The 24,806-nt window shown below is 47.1% G+C and overlaps 1 protein-coding gene across 3 annotated transcripts in view; it reads left to right on the top strand.

The window, feature by feature from the left end:
* The window catches only part of RBMS2 (RNA binding motif single stranded interacting protein 2), a 74,808-nt gene extending 59,037 nt beyond the window's left edge, over nucleotides 1-15,771 (top strand). For all 3 annotated transcript variants that reach the window (XM_060252303.1, XM_060252304.1, XM_060252305.1), the window contains 11 exons: nucleotides 485-576; nucleotides 1,254-1,411; nucleotides 3,730-3,809; nucleotides 7,913-8,022; nucleotides 8,732-8,778; nucleotides 8,956-9,049; nucleotides 9,935-9,985; nucleotides 10,541-10,651; nucleotides 10,752-10,832; nucleotides 12,617-12,707; nucleotides 13,856-15,771. In XM_060252303.1, the coding sequence (XP_060108286.1) occupies nucleotides 485-576; nucleotides 1,254-1,411; nucleotides 3,730-3,809; nucleotides 7,913-8,022; nucleotides 8,732-8,778; nucleotides 8,956-9,049; nucleotides 9,935-9,985; nucleotides 10,541-10,651; nucleotides 10,752-10,832; nucleotides 12,617-12,697 (905 nt within the window). In that variant the 3' untranslated portion in view covers nucleotides 12,698-12,707; nucleotides 13,856-15,771. The remainder of the gene's footprint in view (nucleotides 1-484; nucleotides 577-1,253; nucleotides 1,412-3,729; nucleotides 3,810-7,912; nucleotides 8,023-8,731; nucleotides 8,779-8,955; nucleotides 9,050-9,934; nucleotides 9,986-10,540; nucleotides 10,652-10,751; nucleotides 10,833-12,616; nucleotides 12,708-13,855) is intronic.
* The last annotated feature ends 9,035 nt before the right edge of the window (nucleotides 15,772-24,806 follow it).

Here is a 24,806-nt window from a genome sequence, read left to right as displayed (position 1 = left end):
TGTTATCTGTGTTTGAGGGTGGTATGTGTGTGTGGAGGAGGAGTTACATTCCTGTCATGCCAGACATTGCTGAGGGGGGAGGGATGGGCTTAGCTTAGCTCAGCTCATCGAGGGAGTCTGGAAGTGGGAAAGAGGGAAGAATCCTAGTGGTCTTAGAATATGACAGGCCCTCCCTCCCTTTCTCTCCTGCCAGTGTTTGCTAACTAGCCCAGTAAGGTTACCTCAAATTGGCCCCCCAAATGTCATGCTGACTGCAGTGGTATGCTGAGGGGTACTGTACCATAAAGAATGAAACTGGAAAGAAGAGGAGAAAAGGAGTGAGGAGTGTCATAGGAGAGAGGATTCTGTTCCATAGTATGGGCTCAGAAGAGGGTTCTAACCTGCCAAAGCACTCTGTGGGCATTATTGAAGGGGTTTGTGTATGAACAGCTGCTGTGTCTCAGAACCAAGATTGTCAAAGTTTGTCATGTTTTCAATTATACAGGATATGGCTTTGTGGATTTTGACAGCCCCACAGCAGCCCAGAAGGCTGTGACTGCACTGAAGGCTAGTGGGGTACAGGCCCAGATGGCCAAGGTAGGATCCCAGTACTTATAGTATGTCCTGCAGGGGGTGATGGGATATCACTATTTGCCCCAATAGTATGAGGATGGAAGGACAGGGCTGCCTCTAGGTTAAAACTATAGTTTGAAAGCACCACATTGTACCCATAGTATGCTTCCCTCAGCAACATACAGCTGAAGCAAGGCCTTTCTCAAGGCCAATTTGCAAGTATGTTTTGGTTCCCTTATACTGCAGTGCCAGAGGTTTTGGGCTTTCATTGGGTTTATCCTGTAGTGCTGCTGTGACATTGAAAGGGCACCTTCAACATCACAGAATCAGGGTTTGGTGTGGGAAAGCTTGTCCTGTTTGCTGTGAGAACTTTCCACAGTCCTGTGCTGCTGATGCGATGCGTCTGTGGTGAGATTAAGTTTTGCTTTTGGGGTTTAACTAGCTATTTTGCTACAAGCAGAACAAAGACAGCAGCATACTTTCAAATGTATCCCAGTGTTGTGTTATTATTGCTGTCCAGGATCAACTGCCAGCTGTTTTGAGGTCCCAGTGTAGCTCCACATGTTATGCAGCAGAAGTTGTACATGGGTTTTGTGCTGGCATTTCCCCCATTAAAGAGAAAGGACAATCTAGCAGGAATGAGTTCTTGGGGATGAGATGTAGCATTGCTAGGCAACAGCCTGACTTGTTTGTTTCTATAGCAACAGGAGCAAGATCCTACCAACCTATACCTGTCAAATTTGCCTCTGGGCATGGATGAGGCTGAATTGGAGTCAATGTTGAAGCCATTTGGACAGGTCATCTCTACACGCATCCTGCGTGATGCTAATGGCACCAGCCGGGGAGTTGGCTTTGCCAGGTAAGTGGGTTTTGTGTGTGTGTGTGTGTGTACATGTTGGGATGGATATCTTTATTCATAGGGCCTGCTATCTTGTGATGTAATTTTTGCTGAGGCATGGGGTCTTTGCCCAGGTCATATGGAGATGGTTGCATGTGTGGATATGCTTGCTTTAATGCAGTATGTCCATATGCTTTTGGTGATAGATGTGGAATCATTTGCCTTTGATCATAATGTTCCTTTTGCTCTCACAGGAGTGAACCAAGTGTCCATATAGACACTTAGGACCTCACACCTGGATGGGCCACACTCCTTTAGCTAAGCATTTTTTTTCCCCAAAAGAGCTTTTTAAAAAGTGTGTGTATGTGTGTGTGGGCAACTTAGACAAATGCTCCATTGTGCACAGAATGCTTGCAGATATGGCTGGGGTGTGCAATCTCTGCCCTTCCCCAGATAGCCCAGGCTAGCCTGATCTCATCAGATCTCAGAAGCTAAGTAGGGTTGTCCCTGGATAGTATTTGGATCATGAAAGACCTTCAAGGAATACCAGGGTCATGATGTGGAAGCGGCCAATGGCAAGCCACCTCTGAATGTCTTTTGCCTTGAAAACTCTGTGGCAGGGGTGGTCAATGTTAGCTCTCCAGATGTTTTTTGCCTACAATTCCCATCAGCCCCAGCCAGCATGGCCAATCTGGAGAGCTACCGTTGGCCACCCCTGCCCTATGGAGTTGCCATGGCACCCCCAAAAGTGCAGTCTCTCACGCTGGAATAATTATACATATTCCCCAGTCCTTCCTTGCACATGGAGAGAATGTGGGAAGGCAGGGGTAGTTGGGAAATATTCTTGGGGCCTCCATCCCTGTGGTAGCTATCCAGAAGCAATTTGTTGGAGTGGGGGACTTATTCATATGTTGCAGTTTATATATGTTGCTTTATTCCTGAGGCTTAGTGTAAGTCACACAAGGATGGTTGGCTAAACTGGGAGTGATGAACCTGCAAGTGAGAATTGTGTCCATTCTCCTTGCTACTCAAAGCCGGTACAGGAGTCCTGCAGCCAGTCTTCCTGGCAGTATGATGTAAGTGCGGCTCACAGTGTGCATCAGTGCCATTGTATCATGGGTTTTGTTAGCAAAAGCCCTTCACGAATTAGGCTCTGGAAAAGCCACGAGGGCCACTGATTTCTGTGTAACTTCTCCATATGTACGTGCTCACAGGATCGCTTTTAAAATATGAACCCTTGAGAACAGTTGGAGGAGGCCACAGTTGGAAGAAATCCTCCAGCGCTTGGATTTCAGGGGTGCTGGCAGTGCTCCACCTAAGTTGCCTCCTTTTTTTTGGCAGGGCTTGTGTACATGACAAGTAGAAATTCAGCAGGTAGGGCATTTTCTGTCACTGCACCTCCATGCAAGGAAAAGGTTTCACCTGTTGAAATTCCCCGTCATGGGGCTGTTACAAGCGCAGAAACCCTGCCAGAAGAAGATGGCAGCCTTCAACCTACAGCATTTCCAGCAACATGGTCCCAGGAACTCTCTGTAGTAAAAAATAAATGGTGGAAGCCTGGGGTGGCTGTGGCCTCTGCCGCGGAAACAAGTGATCTGCAACTCTGTATGTGATGTTAAGGCTGAGGGCCTAACTCAGGAAAACTGCATTCTCCTTGCATCTCTTCCATGTCCACCCTGATTCTTATGTACAGTGATAAGTTTCATGTGAATTTTCTTAGAAGAACAAATGGCAGATCTCCATTTCAAGCTGGGAAAATGGTGCAGGGGAGGTAGGGTTGCAAGGTCTTACCTGGCTCCCAGTGGGGGATGCTGCTTGTACATGCAGAGCACACATGGTACGATGGTGTCACCTGGAAGTGATGTTATCACACCAGGCATGTCACGTGGGGGATGCTCTAGCATTTAGGGTGAAAACTCTGTGGTGCCACACGACATGCCTGGCGGCATGATGATGTCACTTCCAGGCAATGTCATTGTGCCAGGTATGTCGGGTGCCGATGGAGCTCTTCAGGAGTGGGGATCCCCACTCTGGCCAGCTCCATGCTGGCAGGTTGAGGACCTCCAAACCAGGGGACCCCTCGACCCCAGCAGGAGGCTGAGAACCCTAAGGGGAGGGGAAGGCAAAAGTCCTTCTCCCTGCACACTGTGGTCTGCATTCAAGTTGAGCCCATACTGTCCTTGGAATTAAGTTACGAGCATGCTTCTCGCCAACAGGCCAGGGATAGACACAAGGACAATGCAACATTTAGTTAGGATAGCTTATAGAAAAGTTTCAGTCCTCTCTCTCTCTCTCTACCCCACAAATGCACACCTTTACATACTGTTTTTCTACCCCAGGATGGAGTCCACAGAAAAATGTGAAGCCATCATCACCCACTTCAATGGCAAATATATCAAGACACCCCCAGGGGTCCCAGGTGAGGAGTTCTGTGGCTGTGGAGGGGTGTGTGGGTTGGCCTGGTCTTGGTGAGGCAGGGAGCTCCATAATAGAAATCAGCATTAGAGTAGATTGTGAGCTACAGTGTGGGCCTCAGGGCCAAGTTTACATGCAGCCCAATCAAGTGATGCTTTTCCTGGACTGAACCATTTTAGGTCTGATTTTAAATGTGGTGCTGGTGAAGCAAAGGCTTTCCCTGTATGAGTATGAATGGGTGATGTGCCTCATTCATACGGGGTTGCCACCTACACAAAGTAGATATTCAAGCTTCACTTGCACACTAAAGATCTGCGACCCTTGTGGATATTGTGCTGGCATGCTGCCTAAACAGACCTTGCTGCTTTGGAAGCTGGGGGAATGCAGAGTCCCATGGGTAAGTTCTTTTGTCCCACTAGCTTCACATTTAAATCCAGCCTTAGGACTACTTAACTGCACAATGCCATGTTCTTGGACCATCTCTGGGTTCTGTCAAGCAGATGTGCTCTGAGAGTTCCTGGCTGAAACCTAGATTCAGGTGTATAGGGGACAATTTGGATTTGGATCATAGCATACAGGGAAAGGCAGGGGGGGCTTAGCCCTTCCCTTGCACCATTTTGCCAACCTGAAACAGCTGTGGGGGGTCACTATTTGCTCCACTGGAGAAACTTACATGTAGCCTGTTGGTACACACAAGGTTCTACCACATGGCAGATAGTTCCTCAGGGCCATTTCAGGTCAGGCAAATGTCACATGGAGGAAGGATTAAGCCCCTCTCCCCTTGTGCTGTGGCCCTGATCTAAGAAGTTCCCTTGATCTGAATCTTGAGTTTCACCTAGGAATTTGCTTGAGATGATCTGGGACAATTTGGAGACGGGGCATTTAATTGGGCATTTAGAGTACAGGTGGGAGGTTGCATGTTTGAATTCTCCTGGCAAAGACTCTCCACCTAAAGAAAAAGTGTACATGAGGGAGAAGGGTTCAGCCCAGGTCCACATTAGGCAGGATTGGAGAGAAGGCATTTGCTTCTTTAATCACATGCCTGTGTCATTCACATCTAAAATGAGACAATGTCTTCCTCTTCCAGTCTTCCCCTCTGCATTTCCCCCATGCGCTCTTTCACTTGAAGCATTTTTCTCCTCAGCCAGCTACATGTCCAATAGTGGAGCCAGGCTGGGAGAAAAATGTCTACAGTGAAGGCAGGAGTGGACCGATTTCCACCCACTCGTATGGTCCTTTGGTTGTAAAAAACTAGACCTACCCTCATTTTAAACATGAATGGGTCAGGCCCATGAAGAACAAAAGTTGTTGCCATTGTTCCATCAGCCTTGACACCCCCCCCCCCAACCTTGCGCCTCTTTTTATATGCAAGGATGTTCCTTTCTTTATGGGAAGCATTCCAATATGCAGTCCCCCCTCCACAGACATACATACAGTCTGAACTGGTGTGGTCCATGATAAGCTTAACAATTAGATATTACTGCACATATAAACTTGCCATCTACGAGTTGGAAGATATGGAGCTGAGGACCCTGTGTGGAGATACATGGCCAGTCTGCCCATAGACAAATGGTATACATTAGCTAGCTTCTCAGGACTACAGCATACTGCTGTGATCTTGTTTCACCCAGTTGTGACAGAAGGTCTCCATGCTGCTAGCCCTACCTCCTTTCCCCCTCCAAGCACCCCCAGATCCGTTGCTTTGCAGATGGGTGTGAACATGATCCAACAACCATAGAGAGTTCTCACCAGAGAGACTAGAGTGGCATGCAAGCCCAAAACTTCCAGTATGGAATTGAAAACCACTATTTTATTTTATTTTTTTTATCAAATTTATATCCCGCCCTCCCCTGACAGCTGTTGCTTCATCTGGATACAGATAAGAGAGGTGTTCTATCTTTGCATCTCTGGTGAAGCTCTAGAGATCCAGCATTAGCAACTGGAGTAGAAACCAATTCAGTTTAATACCAGAAGCACCATTTAGTACTGGAACTGTACCCCCTCAAAGCTTGTCCTATGAGGGGCTGATAGCCTGACTCACAGCTGTTTTCAGCAATTGCAGAAGGTTCGTTATTTCTTGGAATCTGTAAAAGATTTGGTGAGTGGATGAGAGGGGAGCAGCTTGTGGTGGGTAAAGACTTCCTCATGAATCAGAGAAAGGAATATAGGATGATTAGCCATGGCAGTAGAAGTCATGTGATGAGGAGTGGGAGGCACAAATATGGCTCCAGGCTGTGGGCCTTCACATATCTAAAGCTGGTAGAATTGGTATAGAGCATGGTTGAAAAGCATCAGAACTGAGGTTTAATATATGGAGATGGGGAACCAAGTCCGCTGTAAAGAAGTGGCCTTTTGGACTGAACTGAAAGTAATGTAATGTAAAATTTTATTTGTATCCCGCCCTCCCCCGCCGAAGCAGGCTCAGGGCGGCTAACAACATTTAAGGTGAACAACACAATAATAAAACAATAAATTCATATTAAATTCACATTAAAACCAATCAATGATTAAAACATTCCTAGATCTGATACTGGCGGTAAACATTATTAATCTGGCGGTAAACATTAATTTAGTCATTGGTGAACGCCTGTTTTAAAGAGGACGGTCTTGCAGGCCCTGCGGAACTGGTCTAAGTTCCACAGGGCCCGCACCTCCTCTGGGAGCTGGTTCCAGAGTTGTGGGGCCGCAGCGGAAAAGGCCCGAGTGCGGGTGCTTTGAAGTTTAACTTCTTTTGGCCCAGGGATATTCAGTCTGTTTTTTCCCATTGACCTCAGTGCTCTCTGGGGCTCATATGGGGAGAGACGGTCCCTCAGGTAGGTCGGTCCTTGGCCATATAGAGCTTTAAAGGTTATGACCAGCACTTTGTACTGGATCTGGTATACGATCGGCAGCCAGTGCAGTCCGCGCAGCCCTGGCCGTATATGCTCCCATCTTGGGAGACCAAGTAACAGCCTGCCCGCCGCATTCTGCACTAGCTGCGGCTCCCGGGTCCGGTACAGAGGCAGCCCCATGTAGAGAGCGTTACAGTAGTCCAGTCTTGAGGTGACCGTTGCATGGATCACCATTGCTAGGTCCCAACGCTCTAGGAAAGGGGCAAACTGCCTCGCGTGGAAGAATGCTGACTTGGCAGTGGCTGTTATCTGGGCCTCCATTGATAATGAAGGCTCCAGTAAAACACCCAGGCTCTTTACCTGCTGCGCCGTCTTCAGCGGCGCCCCGTCAAAGGCCGGGAGGGATATTTCCTTCCCCAGAGTGCCACGACCCACATGGAGAACCTCTGTCTTCGCTGGATTTAACTTCAGCCCACTCAGTCTAAGCCACGTTGCAACAGCCCGCAAAGCCTGATCCAGGTTCCCCGGGGCGGAGGCGGGCCGTCCGTCCATTAGTAGATAGAGCTGGGTGTCATCTGCATATTGATGGCAACCCAGCCCAAATCTCCGGGCAATCTGGGCGAGGGGGCGCATATAGATGTTGAATAACATCGGGGAGAGAACAGCTCCCTGGGGCACCCACAATCAAGTGTGCGCCTCTGGGATCGTTCACCCCCAATCGCCACCCTCTGTCCCCGACCCATGAAGAAGGAGGAAAGCCATTGTAGGGCCAGCCCCTCAACCCCTATGTTGGTGAGGCGGTGGATCAGCAACTGAGGTCAACTGTATCAAATGCAGCCGACAGGTCTAGTAACATCAGTATTGCCGCACCGCCTCGGTCCAGTTGCCGCTGGAGGTCATCCACCAAGGCGACCAGGACCGTCTCCGTCCCATGGCCCGGTCGGAAGCCAGACTGGCACGGGTCTAGGACAGAAGCGTCATCTAGAAATCTCTGTAGCTGCAACGCCACTGCCCTCTCGATAATTTTACCTAAAAATGGTAAATTGGACACTGGTCGGTAGTTTGCCAATTCGGCCGGGTCTGCTGTAGATTTTTTCAAGAGGGGGTGGACCAAGGCCTCTTTTAGAGATTTTGGAAAATGCCCCTCTAGGAGGGATCTGTGAGTGAGAGAGCTGTGTGTCAGAGGAGCATCACCAGATTTTGGAGCTGTGTGTTAGAGGAGCGTCACCAGCAAGTCTCAGTCCTGACCCTACCTCCTCTCCCTCTTCCTCTCCAGCACCCCCAGATCCACTGCTTTGCAAATTTGCTGACGGCGGCCAGAAAAAGCGTCAGAATCAGGGCAAATATGTGCAGAACGGACGAGCTTGGCCACGGGAAAGTGACACGGTAAGGGAAGGGACACTGAGGAGCAGGAAGGCGTCAGCATTTGGAAGAAGCTCATTGTCCCTGTATGGCAATTAATGGACCTCTCGTTTGAACTTTTTGCTGCTTATTGGGGATTGCAGAATGGGATGGTTGTCACATGCCCTTGCAGGCTCCCTTGTATATGTGGCTGGTGGGATGAGTTCAGTTTGGGGGGGTCACAGGTTGTGGCTGGTCAGGGCTAGAACTAGGACAGCCCCCAATACGTGTGCCTAATGGTGGCCCACCAGACCTCTTTGCTCAGCATGCTCATCTGGTTCCCCACCCGAAGTGAGCCTCTTAGGTGCTAGCAGTGCCCTTGGGGCTCAGGTTGCTCCCAGTGTGTCTGGGCAAGTACAGACCTCATCTTCTTCCTCCTTTGTCTGCAAGTGTACCAACACTTGCACAGGTAGGCTGAGGGATTTCTTTGGCACTTGTGCTGGAAAGGTTGCCAATCATGGAGTTAGGTGGGCTTCTTTTTGATTGGCTGCACCAGTTCTCCTGCTAGGCTGCTTGTGGGTGCAGCCTTTTCATTAGTTAGCATGAGAGTGGCAGCTTGTCCATAGGAAGGTATACACTGACAGGCACAAATACTGGAGTTGGGATCTTGGTGATTCAGGAGAATGGGAGGAGGCACAAGTCCCTTGCCCGCCCCTGTGAACTAGGCCTTATTCTGTGTGATGTTTCCATACAGGGTGGGATGACCTTGACTTACGACCCTACAACAGCGCTGCAGAATGGGTATGTCCTCTGTTTTACTGTGCCTTCACTTCCTAGTCAAGAAGATTTTAGTAGATAGCCTGTTAGTAGATCTTCAAAGAGACCCAGAAGAATCACAAGCATGTGGGAAATCCAGATCTTTGTGAAGGGCTTTAACTCTGTCTCTTCCTCCCCACCCCCACCCATCCCCCTTTGTAGGTTCTACACAACACCTTATAGTCTGGCTCCCAACAGGATGATTGCCCAGACTGCGCTCTCCCCCTATCTTCCATCACCTGTTTCCTCCTACCAGGTATCTATTGCATGCTCACACACACACAGGGACAAGCTAAGCCTTAAATAGCCATGAGAGGGGAAATCAAGGGGATAGCTCTGCTGGGAAGGAGTGTAGAAACTGAGGGTGTATCCTCCTCCTTTTTGTATGTAATACTAAATAAACTTATTTGTCTGGACCGTATGTCCTAATAAAATCCACTTCAGCATATATTGCTTTGGAAACTGATATGGAGTCAGAGGTATTAACAGATTGTTTATTTATTTGGTAGTAATTTATATTCTGCCCTTTCCCATGATGGGCTCAGGGTGGATTACAGGCCGCAGATGGTTTAGTATAGTGGCTAAAGGCCATTTGAGACATAATGGTGACAGACCCCTTCATGAAGCCCTTCTATGGCCTAGCAGATGCTGGGGAGTCCAGTTTTTAGTCAAAGGAGCACGCTGCATCAGTGCTGAACCTGCCGCATCAGTGGTTTAACCTTTCCACAGCCTCCTCATGTGCTTTTCTTCTCAGCTGAGCTCCCATACCAGCTTCTGCAAGGAAGGGACTATGGGGAGGTAAGAGGCAGGAACAGGGAGCATTCGTTTCCTTTCACTCACATGTCCTGTTTGCTCAAACACTTAATAACATACAAACCTTCCCCTTCCCTCTCCAAATAATTGGGTGATCTCATTTGGCCTTCAGAATACCATTAGCTGCAAGCCAGCAAGTCCCTAGTTAAACTGTCACCTTTGCCACAAACCAGCAGGCCAGCTGGTATCTTTTGTCCTCAACCCATCTTGCATCAGCAATGAGGGGGATAAGGGCATAGTGTTATGTGACAGGGCTGTTGTAAGGATCAGTCATGTATGGACTACATTCTCTAAATGCTAAATATTATTATTACTGTACCACTTTTAGGTTCACAGCCCATCATGGATGCACCATCAGTCGTACCTCATGCAGCCCACGGTGAGACCTGCTCCTCCCAAATTCCCCTTGTTTAAGGGCATTTTCTCAAACCGCAGGGAGAAAGGCCTCGCAGGTTTGGAATGTTTCATGTGTGAGCCCAGGACAGAAAGCAGCAGGGGGACAAGTATTTAAAATCAGTTGTGCTCATAGGCTGGGGTTGTGCTAGTGATGAACACAGAGAAGTGAATGGAGCATTACTTATGAAAACTTCCCTGATACTCTTGCTAGATACCCTGATCCTACAGTCACTCTTCCCTACTGCAGACTAAGCATGAGGAGGCAGAAAAGCCTGTCGGGTGGGGAGAGAGAAACATATTACTTGTGTCTTACGGGGGAATTGCAGCTGTTAGCACTGACACATCACTGTCAGAGAACTGCACAGGCTTGTTCGGAACACTTCCTCCCCATTTCAGAGGACTGCTTTAGTTCCTAGATCTCCTCCTGACACAACTTGCCCCAATCCCAGTGTGTTTTATCATCACATCCCTTTGTTGCCCTCCTTTTCTTTCTAACCTCTCTCTCCTCCTCCCTCTCACTGTTTTTGTTGCTAAGCAGGGGACAGTGCTGACCCCAGCCATGGACCATGCAATTTCCATCCAGCCCACCTCCATGATGGGGCCCCTAACCCAGCAGCTGGGCCATCTGTCTCTCAGCAGTGCTGGCACAGTAAGGACCATATTTTTCTCCCCCGCCCCATCATCTCTTTGGGGAGTTCCCCATGTTTCTTGCCATGCTTCTGACATCTCTTCTCTGTCTGTTCTTCGAGTATATGCCAGCGGCAGCAGCTATGCAAGGAGCCTACATCCCCCAGTACACACCCGTGCCTTCCTCTAGCGTTGGAGTTGAGGTAAGCATCCCTGCCCTGTCTTTCTGCTTAAGCGGCAGTGCTCTCCATGTTGCTTTCCCTTGCACAGCATTGATACATAACCCTGCACACTCAGGTCTGTGCATCATTACCACAGGGGGTGTATATTGGCTGAGATGTATCTGCTGCATATGCAGGGGTCTTGCATTGGCATGCGTTTGGTGTTTGTGTGCTGCTTCAAGCCAGATAGGGATGGGCAGGTAGGCGCAGCTCTGTCACCCCTGTGCAAAAGTGCTGGGCCCCTGATGGCCCACTATGACTCAGTAGAGAAGGTGGAGAAAAGTCCTTTTAAGGGGCTGAAGGGGAGGCAGACCTAAGCCATGAATTGCCAGCTGGAGGTGAGTCCAGATGTACAGTCCACTTGCAGCTACCCCCACAGTTTCCCCCTTTGAACTAGATCAGAGTAGGTTTGTTACTGATTCACTTTAAAAGGAGAAAACCCCAGGAAGCCGACACTCAGAATAAGCATGACATCATGTGAATGTTCCCATTTAAAATTTGGGTTTCCTACATCCCATGTGGGGGGAAATCCCCATGTAGAAACAGTGTATGTCATGATTTTTGGGGGGATGTTTATGAAGTTCCTTCCTCACCGCTGCCCTCTAGCTTTAGAAAAACATATCATCTACCAGAACCCCTCATAGACAAGCTTGAGTTAGTATAGGATGCTGGTTAGTAAATATTTTTTTTACAGGGATCACTTTTTAACCTTGTTTTAAGAAGAAGCAGCAGCAGCAGCAGCAACACCTGGAAGGTCAACAGCATTGCTTAGACCCTCAGATTCTATAGTTACTAGAGAACTGAGCAAAAGTCTCTTTAGGCCAAGGGTTCTTCCCTAGTGTTAACAGCTGGTTCTGCCTCTTTGTGAGCCTGGGCCCAGGCAGATGGAGTGAGCAGAGGAGTGGCATTCTAAGAGGAGGGCTCTGCCAGACTTCTGTTGCTGTTGATGCCACAGGAAAGGAATCATTGTTATCTATTCATTTGTACTCCACATTTCTTCCTAGTGGGGACTAAAAGTTATTTGAAATACAATCAGGGCTTTTTTTGTAGCAGGAACTCCTTTGCCTATTAAGCCGCACACCCCTGATGTTGCCAATCCTCTCAGAGTTTATAGGGCTCTTAGTACAGGGTCTACTGTAAGCTCCAGGAGGATTGGCTACATCAGGGGCGTGTGGCCTCATATGCAAAGGAGTTCCTGCTACAAAAAAAAGCCCTGAATAATAAAAGTACAGGAATACAACAGCCATAGACAAAACAGGGAGTTGAAGAGCCATCTTCTGGTTACCTGTAGGCTACAGCCATCAGGCTAAGACACCTTTGGCTTTTGCCCAAGGGTTTACACCCCCTAGCCATGCATAGGCCTGAAGTACCTGTGGGCAGACGAGAAACAAACTCAGGCAGTTCTTCCTCAGCTGCTGCTAACCATCTAGCAGTATGTTCCCTCTTCCTGTCCTGCCAGAAGTGCCCCGGACCATGTCTTGGTTCATCCATTGGTTTCAGCCGCTGAGTATCCTAATAAGGATAATGGTGGTGCGTCCTTGGAATCCACCCAGCCCTTTGCTTAGGGTGCCTGATGGAGCCTCTGAACTGCTGGTTGCCCATCCCTGGAAGGGAAGCTGGGCAGGTGTTTGAAAGGCCCTCTTAGCACCAGCTCAGCCACTTAGGAGGAGTCGTGGTAGCTCAGCCTTGTCCAGCAGAATGGGGCTGGAAGTTTTTGGGAAAGACATTCTGTGATCCCAGATCCCCTGCTGGGTATCTTGTTGCAGGAGAACAGTGGCCAGCAGAGCCATGTGACAGTGGAGTCCCCATCGGATCATGCTGCCTACTCATATCAGTACAACAAGTAACAGGTAAGGGGTGGGGTGGGGTGGGGTGGAGTTGATGTGGTGTGGGGTATGACCATCAAAAAGCGATCACCTCAAAGTGGAAAGCAGTCAATACTGGAAAATACTTATTATGAGGATCTGATGGCAGGCTGTATTTTGAGCTATTGTTTTTCCTCTGGCCTGATCACCTGAAAGCTGGAGTAACACGGGTATTCCAATATGAACCATGGTAGTTGTTTGGGAAACTGGATCGGAATTTGCAGGACCCACTGGTTATTATACTGGTGTTTCTTTCAGGAAGTACGTGAAAGGTAGCTGCATGTATATTTGTATATGATGTCTTCACGCTCCTTGTTCCTCTAGCATTTCCTGCAGAAATGGTCATTTTGAGGAACAGCAGCCAGGCTCCCATCCAGACTTGAGTTTGGCAATCCTAGTTTTTTGAAATTAAGACTGCCACTGCCGTATCGTGATCGGGATGTCAGACTATCCAATCTTCATTCTTCTCATTTGGTGATCTTGGACCAGGCACTATCTCTGCACAGCCTACTTTACAGGGTTGTTGTGATAATAAAATTGAGAGTATGGGAGAAAGAAGTGCCATGCGCAGGAGCCTCCATTCCTTGGAGGAAGGCTGGGATTTTTAAAATCTAGTCAGTGAACTGCTGAGAATGCAGGTGCCAAGGAGGTTTGGATCACATTGTGTTGCACTCTTAAGAGGTGGAAGCGCCCTCTGTCCAGGTACCCAGTCTCACTGGATGGGGGCAGGAGCACTGGTTCCAATTTCCCAGTCGGTTGTGCCTGAATATATTGGGATTTACACCCCACCCCCTCAATCACTTGAGCCCATGGCAGTCTGCTGCTACCTGAGGATAGGCTGCAGTAGCTAATCAGCGACAGCCAATCGAAAGCCACCATGGTGCAGTAGTTAAGAGAGGGTCAGGCTGGAGCCAAGCTAGGCTGTAGTCCCCATTCAAGCTGCACTGCTCCACAAGTGGCCTTGGGCTGGCCACTCATTCTTAGCCTAGGCTTCCTCCCAGGGTTCTTCTATGGTCACCCCCACCCCAGCTCGTTGGAGGAGGGGCAGAATAAAACTGTGTTCATAAGAGTTTTGATTGTGCTCAGATCTGCTTTTCGTTGTGGTGTAATGCTGCATCCTGTCTGTTCCTTTAAAGAAAGGCTGGGGCCGGAGCCCTGCAGGGATGGTCTCAGTGGGCACAGCGGAAGGAGGAGGGATGGGACTCCCACCTGCAAGAGACCCTTTTCTGCTTGTGCCAGCGCTGATCACAGCTGGGTCCAGCCTGGTCCTGCCACCCGCCCTGGTAATGGCTTCCGTTTTTCATCCTTCTAGCATAATCGAGTGGCTCAGCCCTGAGCAATCACTTCAAGGGAGACAACTTCGGTGTTTTTGTTTTTGTTTTTTTTAATTTGTGCTGCATATAGAAGATGGAACCATTTTTTTTCCTGCAAAGAAAAATGTTGTTGGTTGTTTTTTTTTTTAACAGAAGAAAATAACCACAATAGACTTTTGACATCAAGGAACCAAAGGAGGTTAGAGTGGGGATGGAAAAGAAAATGCTCCCCACCCTTAAATGTACAGATGGACTAAGGACTATTTTAATATGAGGAAACCATTTTTGGGCATGTACATGTGTGCTTCTGCGTTTACTTTCATAACAGCAAAGTCAAGCGTTTTGGAGGCCACCGAGTCCCCAGAGAAGAACAATATATATGTGTGTGTGTGTATATATATGCACACATATATTTTTCCTCTCTCTTTTGGAAAGATTGCTCCGCGCCTCTGAGAGGAAATGTTTGCTCCTTTGATTTTTTTTGTTTTCTTTTGTTGTTTAAAAAGTCTTTTTTTAAAGGACAGATATGCAAAAGTGTTTGAATATTTTTCGTTGTTTTGTAAGAAAACACTCTGAGAAAAGCCCCACCTTGCAGCAGTAGGATAAAAATCAATGCAGACTTTTTTTCTTCTTCGGTGGGATGGGAGGGGGGAGGGATTTTGCTTTGAAAGGATTTATTTTATTATTTCAAGAGGGTAATTTTTTTTTCTAAAAAAGACAAATTTACAAAAAAACAAAAAAGGAAATCTACAAAAAAATCAACAAAAAAGGAAATTTACAAAAAAAAATGAACTTTGAATGGCAGCAAGAGGGGTTTTAAATGAAACCTGTCAGGATGGAGGGTGAGGATGTGGCTGGTGGCATCCGGTGAACTGAGACCTTTTTATTTTTTGGCATCAACTCTGCCCCAGCCAAAAAAAGAGAGAGAGAAACAGAGTTTGCTCCAGACCTCGATTTCTGTCCTCCACCCTGTCCAATGGGACCGGTTCTTGCTGGATGCTTTGGACTCTGATTTGAGCTTCTGCGCAGATCCTTCTTTGCTTCCACATGGATCTTCCCCTCGCCTCTCCCCCACGCCCTGGATCTGGGGAACAATAAACTGATTGAGGAATCTGCTGCCAGTGATGTGTCGTTGCTTCTGGATTCTTGGACATTGAATGGACATGTTGCCAGCTGCAGCGCTTCGCCCCTGGGACACAGACATACACACACACACAGTGCCTTCTGCCGCCTGCGGTCCGGACTGTGCTGCCGTATGCCCATCTCCAATTCCTGCATGCGTGTCAAGCCCAGGTGCACAGTGCATCTATTCTCTTGACAAGCCCGTTGGGGGGCAGGCGATGAAACTTCTGACTGGCAGGGACTGGGGGAGGTCTGTTCCGGTTGCTTTAAACAAAACAAAACAAAAAAACCAGGGAGCATCTAGCACCTTGCAGGGGATGGCTGTGCTTCCCCCACCCCACCCCAAACAGAGATCCTAGTTACTATGCACGTCCCCCCACCCCAGCCCTTGGTTGCTGGCTCCCCAGATTCGCAATAGCAGGAGACTTATGTGCAATAATCCGTCCCTTCCTACAGCGCGTTTCTCTGGAGAGCCTCTTGAAGGTACCAAGTGCTTTAGACACCTCTGCATGTTTCCTCCCTGTTTCTCCTTCCCCCACCCCTCCCCAGTTGCTTCCCCCAACCTAATGGTGCTAAAAAAAGTCTTACCTTCTCCAACATCATAAAATCTCCCCAACCCGGCTGGCATGAAGTTGTCCACTTTGTTTTTAAAAGTTGCGTTGTGATCATGGCAAACCTTGCCTTCTCTCTCCTTCTTTTCTTGGTCCCCCCCCCTCCCCATTCAAACACCTTTGAGAAAATAGCTCTTATGCCACTGACAATCAGGGAGAACTAATTGCAGAGGCCATACGGGTGTCATGTGAGCAAGAGTGAATGAGTGTGTGTGTGTATGAATTATAGGGTGGTATTTGAAGAAGGGATTCCTGCTTAATTGGGTTTGTGTATTTCTCAGGACACTTTGGTTTTCTTTGCTTTTTTTGTTTTTAAAAGTTTTTAGCACTATCCTGACTGGGAGTAGGATCAGGTTTATCTCCTAGCAAGAGTGCTTGAGGTTTTGGAACATTAAGGGTTAATCATCACCCCCCCCCCCCCCATCCCCCTGCATGCCTCCCTAGTCTTGGCTGGGTATGCCCTTCTGCTGCAGGAGCTCTTAGTTGGCAGTGTCCAAAGGGGGAACAAGTCCTGGGAGTTCCCGAGAGACAACTCCCCCCCCCACATTAACTTCTCAGATCCCTGCATGGACGAGAACTCTTTGTATCTTGGGATCCACGCTGAAAAACCATTTGCTGCCTGAATCAACTCAGCCTGATGGTTTCCCCACAAGTTTCTGAGCTATACTCAAGTGCCTTCATTTGGACCTATGTGGTTTTGAAACCAGTGTGAATCTGAGGGTTGAAGTTTCTTTTGCAGTTCCAGACGTAAGAATTTGGGAGTGGAAAATGGGCAGAAGAGTCTTTAAAATAGGATCTCAGTTGATCCCATGGCCATTTTAATGCCTGACAAAGAAAACGTTGCTCCTCAGACATGGGTGGAGCAACCCTCTTCTCCCCCTTTGTCATTGTTTGTCCGAGTGGCTGTATTCCAGTTAGTATAGGGAAAGCCTCACCCAGTGAGGGGTTTGCATCCCAGGCTTGTTTTCTCTTCCTCTGCTGATTTCATTACATCCCTAAGATGCCAGCAACTGCAATAAAAAAGTAGCTCCTTGGGCATCTAATACACATTGGCATAGGAGTTAACCAGTAGATTCCAAGGATCCTCTGGATATGGACTGCAATCCAAAGAATACTTGAGGTTTGCGCAAATGCTTGCATGCTTTTCGGGGGGGAGGGGGGGTGTCACCTGCCAACAGTTCCTTGCATTGCATCAGGACCTACTCCCAACGTTCCTCAGTGTTTCACAAACAGGTAATTGCTGCTTTCAGGAAAGGTGTGTATATATGTGCGGAAGCTGCTCTGCAGAGCATGCCCATACAGCTGTTTGAATCATGGCCCTAGGGGCATGATACACTTAGTAGTTCTCTTGCACCCCACTGAAATGAATGGGAGCTACTCCAGAGCATCTGAGCTCTCTCCTGCCCACTCCCTTTCTTTTCCGTGGGATTTGTGCAAGGGAATCAGCCTTGTAGAAGTCCATGAGTGCAGAATCATCTGACCTCTTGAGATGCTAGGCAATAGCAAATAAGTGGCTAATAGAACCCAAATTCTGAGGGAGGGAAACAAGAACATGGAACCAGGATGGTGTTGAAAAGAATCAGTTTTCTGGAAAAAGTGAATTGTTTAAACAAAACCTGAGGGTGAAAATCACTTGGGTTTTGTCAGTATTCATGGTTTTAATTACACACACTTTTAGATAAGGCTTCTGGTCTTAAATTAGCAGAACTGGAAAAATTCTAGACCGGCTCCCCAGGAGGGATGTGTTTATTCAGCCGCAGGTCTGTTGCCCAAAATGTGGTACTTGTGCCTAAAAATGGCAAGTGTTTATCTAATCTTGTGATTTTTTTTAAAAAAAAAATCTGACTCTTATTTATGTTACTTCTTTTGTGGCAGCAGGCGATGTATGCATGCTCATAATTAACCCTAACCATGTGAGTTGTCTTAATCCTGGTTAAGATTCCCAGTGTATGGAGAACCAGACTATAGGTTGCTGTCCCTGCAGAACATATATAGCATATGGCAACAAGATCTGCTTGTCATCTTGGAAACAGAGGTGAGGAAATGGCTTCAACTGTAGTTCACTTAGCACCAGTACCCAGTCATGGTTAATGCAAACTCTGGTATGTAAACTGGTTTTCAAACCATGTTTTTACTTTCTGCTTTACAGGCAGTCTTTCATCACATGATACTCATCTATATTATTTAATCCTGGTTAAGGAAACCTAACCATCGTTAAGCATTCAGTATGCATAGAGCCGACGTTTCCCCTAAAGCAGCGGTCACCAGCCTTCTTGGCACCAGGGACCAGTTTCGTGGAAGACAATTTTTCCATGGACCAGGGGGAAGGGAATGGTTTCAGGATGATACAATTGTGCACTTTATTTCTATTATTACATTGCAATATATAATGAAGCAATTATACAACTCACGGCCCGGTTGCTAACAGGCCAAGGCCCGGTACCGGACCATGGCCTGGGGGTTGGGAACCTCTGCCCTAGAGTAATCCAATTAAGGCAACACCCTGAATCAATCTCTGTAGTGCTAGAAAAGAGAGTACTGACCATTAAACCCAGGGTGCAATCCGACAAGAGCAGGTTATAACTGAGCTTTATCTGGGGGCTGGTCTGCTAAAATTCAAAAAAAGGCTTCTTTCCAAATAAACATGCATAGGATTGAGCCATTCAGAGCAATAGGATGGCCACAAATCTGTAGCTACACCACAGTACTCATTAGCAGCCCCACTGAACTGAGGGGATGTGTCGTTTGGTGCCCATGGAGATACACAATGCCCCTCAGAAGTTGCTCTGGGCAACTCGTTGGCTTATGGCTAGAATGAGATTGCCCAACAGAGCTTCCTGGTTGATAAATCACAAGTTTGCTTTTGTCTCCCAATCAGACCATAACCCCTTTGGAACACTTGTTTCTACTTGCACAACTGGGATTGGTAGCTTTCATCTTATTAAGAAACAAGGTGGGGGCAGGTAATGCGAATTCTGTCTCCTATACACACTATCAGTTCTGACATTTTTAGCACCATGTGCTCAGTCAGAGAACATTTTTTAAAAACACTACATGGGTGGCCAGATTTTCTCTTCATTTTATGTGCTTGTGTTAGGAAGCTTCTCTCTGTATCTATCAGCTTCCTAATCTGCATACTCACAATGAGAAAACAAGTGCTGGAATGCAGCTGTGGTTAAATACATGCTTTATCCGAAAATAGTTTCAAGTTTCATGTCAGAAACTAATGTGAGAAACTTGCATTACTGTCTGCATCTTTTTCTCACTCAGTATCCTCAGACATGGATCTGCTATGTAGCTGGGATTTCATGTAGAAGACATTTGTTCCAAGCCACAGAACATGATGAGTATGCTGAATAGTATGTCTTTATTTAAATGAACTGTCCCAGGTGTGCAAAATTCAGCTGTGCAGAACATGACATCCTGGAATGCAAGTAACACATTTGTAACCCCGTCTCACTATCACCTATGCAGAATCCTGCATCCATTCTTGTGCAGGGTGCCCTGTGAATATATGAGCAGGCCAAAGCTCTCCCCCTGCTGCTATTTCCTGGGACAGCGCAACATGCTTGGATGTAGAGCTTATGAGTTATCCTGAGACTGCATGCGTGCACCTCCCCCCACATATAGTCTCTTTACAGTTTGTTTCTCTGCAGACTCGTTGCACCTGTTTTGGTGTCCAGCCTATGTGTGCGCGTGCATGTACTGGCAAAAGCCACACGCATGTTCCTGGTGGAGGTATCACTTGGCAGAACATAGGAGTCTGGGCAAAAGTGTATGATGCGACATTCTCCCTACCCCCCTCCCAGTGTACGTCCAATTGGTAGCTTCTACAGCAAGAGCTTGTTGCTGGGGGTCCAGAGGGCCAGGTCTCATTTTGGGCAGGAGCTTAAAGGAGCGGAGAGGGTGGTATTGGCATATGACGGGGAGAGTGGGGAACAGGCTCAACCTTGGCTTTCGTTATGATGGCTCTGCATCCAGTTGGCATTTTTTCCTTTTCCATTTGCCAAAGATACAGAAAAAAAAACACAGTCTCTGAGCAGGCAGAGGGTCTAAAATGCCGCCTACAGTTGCCTAGTAAGGATCAATATGATGGAACAGAAGGTGTAAAGGGAAGAACAGGACAGTAAGGGAGTAGAGACAGAAGGAAAGCAGAGTAGGGGCTGAAAGTGAAGCTGAAGTTGTGGCAATGGATGTGGGGGTAGGCTGTGTGCAAGGGTGGATGCTCGGATGTGTGTGCATGCAGGCATGAGCAAGAGCGTGTGCAGTGGGCATATAGACCATACACTTCCATCACTGCAAGCTTCCTTGTGGTCCCAAGCCCTGTCCTCATGCCCACCCCTTTCCCCAAAGCACTTCCGAGCTTTCCTCTCCCCTCCCCCCTCCATTAAAGCCAAACTGGTCCCATACTTTTGATCAGATGATTTCATTTGCATCCCATTCTTCCATGTCTGGGAGCAGAGCAGTTAGGCAAGTGCTGGATTCCCACCAACCTTACCTATACCCTCATTGGCTGCAGGGACTAGCTTTAAACAGCTCAAACAAGAGTTGGCAGGAAGGCACTAGGTTATCATTACTCTTGGCTCTTCACCTGAGCCCTTGCCCCATCACTGTTTCCCAGAGCTTTTTGTGCTGACGCAGGAAAGGGAAGTCATACTTACAGCTCTTGACTGCATTCAGGATGTGAACAGTAAGCAACCTGCAGGAACCATGCTTTGGAGCTGAATGGAAGGAGCTGGGGCGTAGGAGTGCACATCTCTTGAGCTGCTAGATTTTTAATCTTGTGCCTTGATTTCCCCCGTCCCATTCTGCCAGTGGGGGAACTGCTCCCTGCACTTTAAAACTTCCAATCCAATAAAGGCCTTTTCCTGTCAGCTTCCCTTCCCCTAGCCCTATCCTAAGCCACACCAACAAAGCCCTGTGCTCTCTGCCCCCAGCTTCCCTCTGCAACTCCCCCCCCAACCCTTCTTGCATCTCCTGCATCATGCTTTGCCCCTATCCAGCCATCCACCACACTGGAGGAGGAAGCAGCCAGTTGCCTCTTAAGACCCGGCAGACTGTGGTTAAGCCTCAAATCTCTAGTCCTTTTTAAATGCTGGTATTTTAAGAAGAAAAGCAAGCTCCATCACCCAGAAACTCCATCAATCACCCCCATGCTTGCATCAAAACCTGTCCTCCTTGGAAGTTGTTGGTGCTACTCAAAACTAACACCCTGGTTCAGAACTTCCCTTCATCATCACACTCACCAGTTCGTTTTACATCACTGTTAGCTTCACATCTACCTCACATGTACTTGCAGTTCATTGGCATATCCTGAACCGACAAATTGCACCTTCTCCAAGGGACAATCTCCCTCCACCCCACCCCCCAATCCTACATAATTTTCTGGACTCCTGTGCTTTGTTTAAAGGGGGGAAAGAAGGGGAATGTTTGACGAAAAAAACCTGTTGCTGCTAGTTACTGGGAAGTTTGTTAATGTACCACCTTGTGCTCCCCCCGCTTTGTAAAATGAATTATGCTGAGTTAGTTGATTTCAACAGAATGAAAATGGTTTGTCCAAGGTATGGGGGCATAGTTTTATGGCCACTACATGGGATCCTGATCATGGCAAGAAATGATAATAAAATTGCTTCCTTTTTTGCTCAGCCCTTACACTTCGAAGCCTTTGCAGCTGCATTGCTTACACTGGAAAATACAGTGAAAGATTTCCAACTAGAAGGGAGGTCTAGGAATGACACTGGCTATCATTTCAGACCACTGGGCTACAGCCTTTTCTTTACAAAAACAGACTTGCCAAAGCAAGACAGCGGCTTATCATAAACCCATCCTGGGAATGCTTGAACCATCCAGAACTAGTAAAGGGAACTAGCCTTTGAGCAGGCCACCCTGATTGCATTAAGACTCCACACCCTTTAAAGAGCTCTAGCCAACTATGGAATTCATAGGTTAGTCTGATGAAAAGGAGGGGAGTTATCGGCCCCAAGTGACCTAGCTTACAAACATTCTAATTTCCAGTCTTTGAGTGTCAAGGTGAAGGGCAACAGCCTGACAGTAGCCAGTGAAAAGATATTTGCCAAGATGGCAGAAGGAATACAGTTTTTACCTAGTGTCATAATCAGTGTTCCCTGTAAGCTGAGTTAGTGTGGACCATCCCATCGGTAGGAATTAGGGTGACTGTTCTAAGCCACACTTTCCCAAATGAAGGACTGTAAAGTAGCATTCCTTTGTCGAAAGGGAAATGATGCTCCTGCCAAACACCTGGTTCCTCAGCTGAAAAACCAGTGTGTAACACAGCAACAGAGGCTGTGGGCTATCCTGCATAGGCCAGCTTGCAATCAGATCATACTCCAGTTCCATTCCATCAGGGCTTGCAAGACTCCAGTTCCATTCTTCTTGTACTTGCCGTTTGAGTGCCAGGGGGTCTTGCTGTTCCAGGGAGGATACCAGCAAACTCAGAGCCGTTGCATTGGGAGGGGGGGAGGGGAAGGGGACAGAATCAATATTTGGTCTTCCAAAAGCTTCACTTTGCCAGTGGAGTTGAAACAGTTTGTGCAGTTGAGGTTTTAGCATTTCAGTGGCCATAAAATACTGAAAGAACAGAATTTTGAGCATTTGTAAAACACCTGAATATGTACGTGGTCATTGTGAAGGCAGCACTTGATATTCTTCCTGCGTGTCTTCCCCTTCCCTAGCAGGAGAGGCCAGAGTTGAGTTTGGACCCAACACAATGGTGGTCCAGCCTACCTACTTGACAGCATCACCATTTGGCTGCCCCTTTGCTCTGGGACAGTGTGCCCTTTTTCTCGGCAGTGTTGATGGCTATACCAATGCCTTGCCCTGTAGCGAATTGCCATTACAAGCAATACTCACCAACCCTAAGCAATATCTGTCTCATGCTGGTTTGTGCCTACAGCAGGTTACATCTCATGTGTTTTAAAATACATAGCAGCCTTTTTCGAATAACATTGGAACTTGCATCAGCTAACTTCTTTTGAAATTAACACACTTGCCATGGAGTCTTGTGCCCACGTCTTTTGTCAATCCTTTCTATGATGGGGATGGAGCACCGGCTTACCTCTCTGGCTCTGTTTCTGACTCAAGAAACGCCAAACTCTTTGTTTAGAAACGACTAGAACTCTCATAGGCCATTCCCTTTGTGCTTCCATTTGCTACAGATGTGGTGAGAAGTTACTGAACCCTCACCCCACTTCACGTCTCAACTAATTTTATCTGCTTGTTTTATTTATGTACCTAGGACTATTTGTACAGGTGTTTTTTTTTTAAATTGAAAAGTTTCTATAGTTTTGTACCTTCCATGCTACAGCCAGGCCTGTTTCTCTCTCTCAACTCCCATACACCTTCCCCTCTATAGAGCTCTGACTGGTCTCATTTTGAGCAATTTTTGTTTTTAAATAAAAAGGTGAAAAAAACCACCAGTTATGGCTTGTTTCTTCGAAAGTTTTTTTTTTTCTGATTGGGCTTTGTGCTGGTAATCAGGTTTCTAGGAGATGCTGGTAATTCTATTCATTGCATTGAAATTATTTTCAAGATCATGCCAGACAGACTATCCTTAAACATAAATCAGCCCGTCTTTTCCAGGAATCTCTTCTTGGACTCCTGAGTGAAGTCAGAAGTAATGACAGCTTATCGAATACTAGCAGTCTTGCCCTGCAACATTCAGCTATGGTGGTGGATGTACCCAACACTTTTTCTGCGATGGAGTGGGGCAGGCCTAGCCAATGCTCTTGTGTGAACCACCTGTGAACACTACCATGGAACCCAAAACATCTGCAATGTACAGTGGTTCCTCCAACAGGATAAATAGGAAAAGCATCATCTACAGCAGGGGTGGGGAACCTTTTTTCTGCCAAGGGCCATTTGGATATTTATAACATCATTCACCGGCCATACAAAATTATCAACTTAAAAAACAGTGCTCTGATTCAGGCCGGCAAAATTAATAATTGTTTTTCGATTTGAAGTCATGTGGGGAGAGCCTAATTTGGCACACACACACCTGGCTTGCCACCCTAGGCAAATGCCTAGGTCCTTTTTTGTAGAGGCCATCACATGGCTCAACTTGGCCCAGCAATCCCCGAGGGCCAGACCAAATGATCTTGAGGGCCATAAATGGCCCTCGGGATGGACATTCCCCACCCCTGATCTACAGAGAATTCCAAGATCACTGCCTTAATGCATTTGTGCTACTCTACTGCATGCATGGGTGGATGTATTAAAATGACAAAAGGCAGCAGGAATCACCCCATTCCAGTGCTTGTACTACAATACAGTAGTTAGTAGGAGGAGAAAGCTGTGAACAACTATGATGCCAGATGGTGTGCAGGAAGCAAACTGAATGAGACCCTTTGTCCTTTACAACAGAAGAAATTTGGCTCATAAATATAAGGAGTCTGTAGGAATTATAACATTTAATATATTGCTTCTTGAGTTGAAGAAACACAGGCCCTGCTTAAGAAACCAGGAGGAGGGGGGACTGGAATGTAAGGCTGATTAGCCCTACTCTGCACCCCCTGCACTGGTCACTCCTCTCATCCACCTGTATCTCTGCACTTGTGCATAATCATGACGACTCAGTGGGTATGTACAACTGGGTACAAACACGCTCCCCTCCCTCATTTGCTTTTAAAACCCCTTATGCTGAGAAAGCAGCCTTGAAAAGGACAAAACTCCTTGCAGTTGCAAGATTTGGTCTTTTCTATCAAACAAATATTGCCATATACTGTCTAAAGCTTTTTTCTGTAGACATATGAAAGCTGCTCCAGGAAATTACTATAGAAGTGCTTTCGTATCCACAGGTCGTAAGAGAGGTTTCAATGTAGAAATAAAAACATTGGATTTGGGGGGAAAACGCATGGGAAGCAATCTGCACTAGACCAGTCCTCCTTTCAGATGAATTACTGTCTTTGTACTTCAAATATAGTATGTGACAACTGCTGTAATTAAAAGTAACCTTTCTAACCCTTCTAAAATCCAACCTGCACCACACTAAATCAAGGGAAATATTCTGTGTTAAAAATGAATTAA

The sequence above is a fragment of the Heteronotia binoei genome, chromosome 13, assembly GCF_032191835.1.
Source record: "Heteronotia binoei isolate CCM8104 ecotype False Entrance Well chromosome 13, APGP_CSIRO_Hbin_v1, whole genome shotgun sequence".
NCBI lineage: Eukaryota > Metazoa > Chordata > Lepidosauria > Squamata > Gekkonidae > Heteronotia > Heteronotia binoei.
This window is presented reverse-complemented; position numbering and strand designations above follow the sequence as displayed.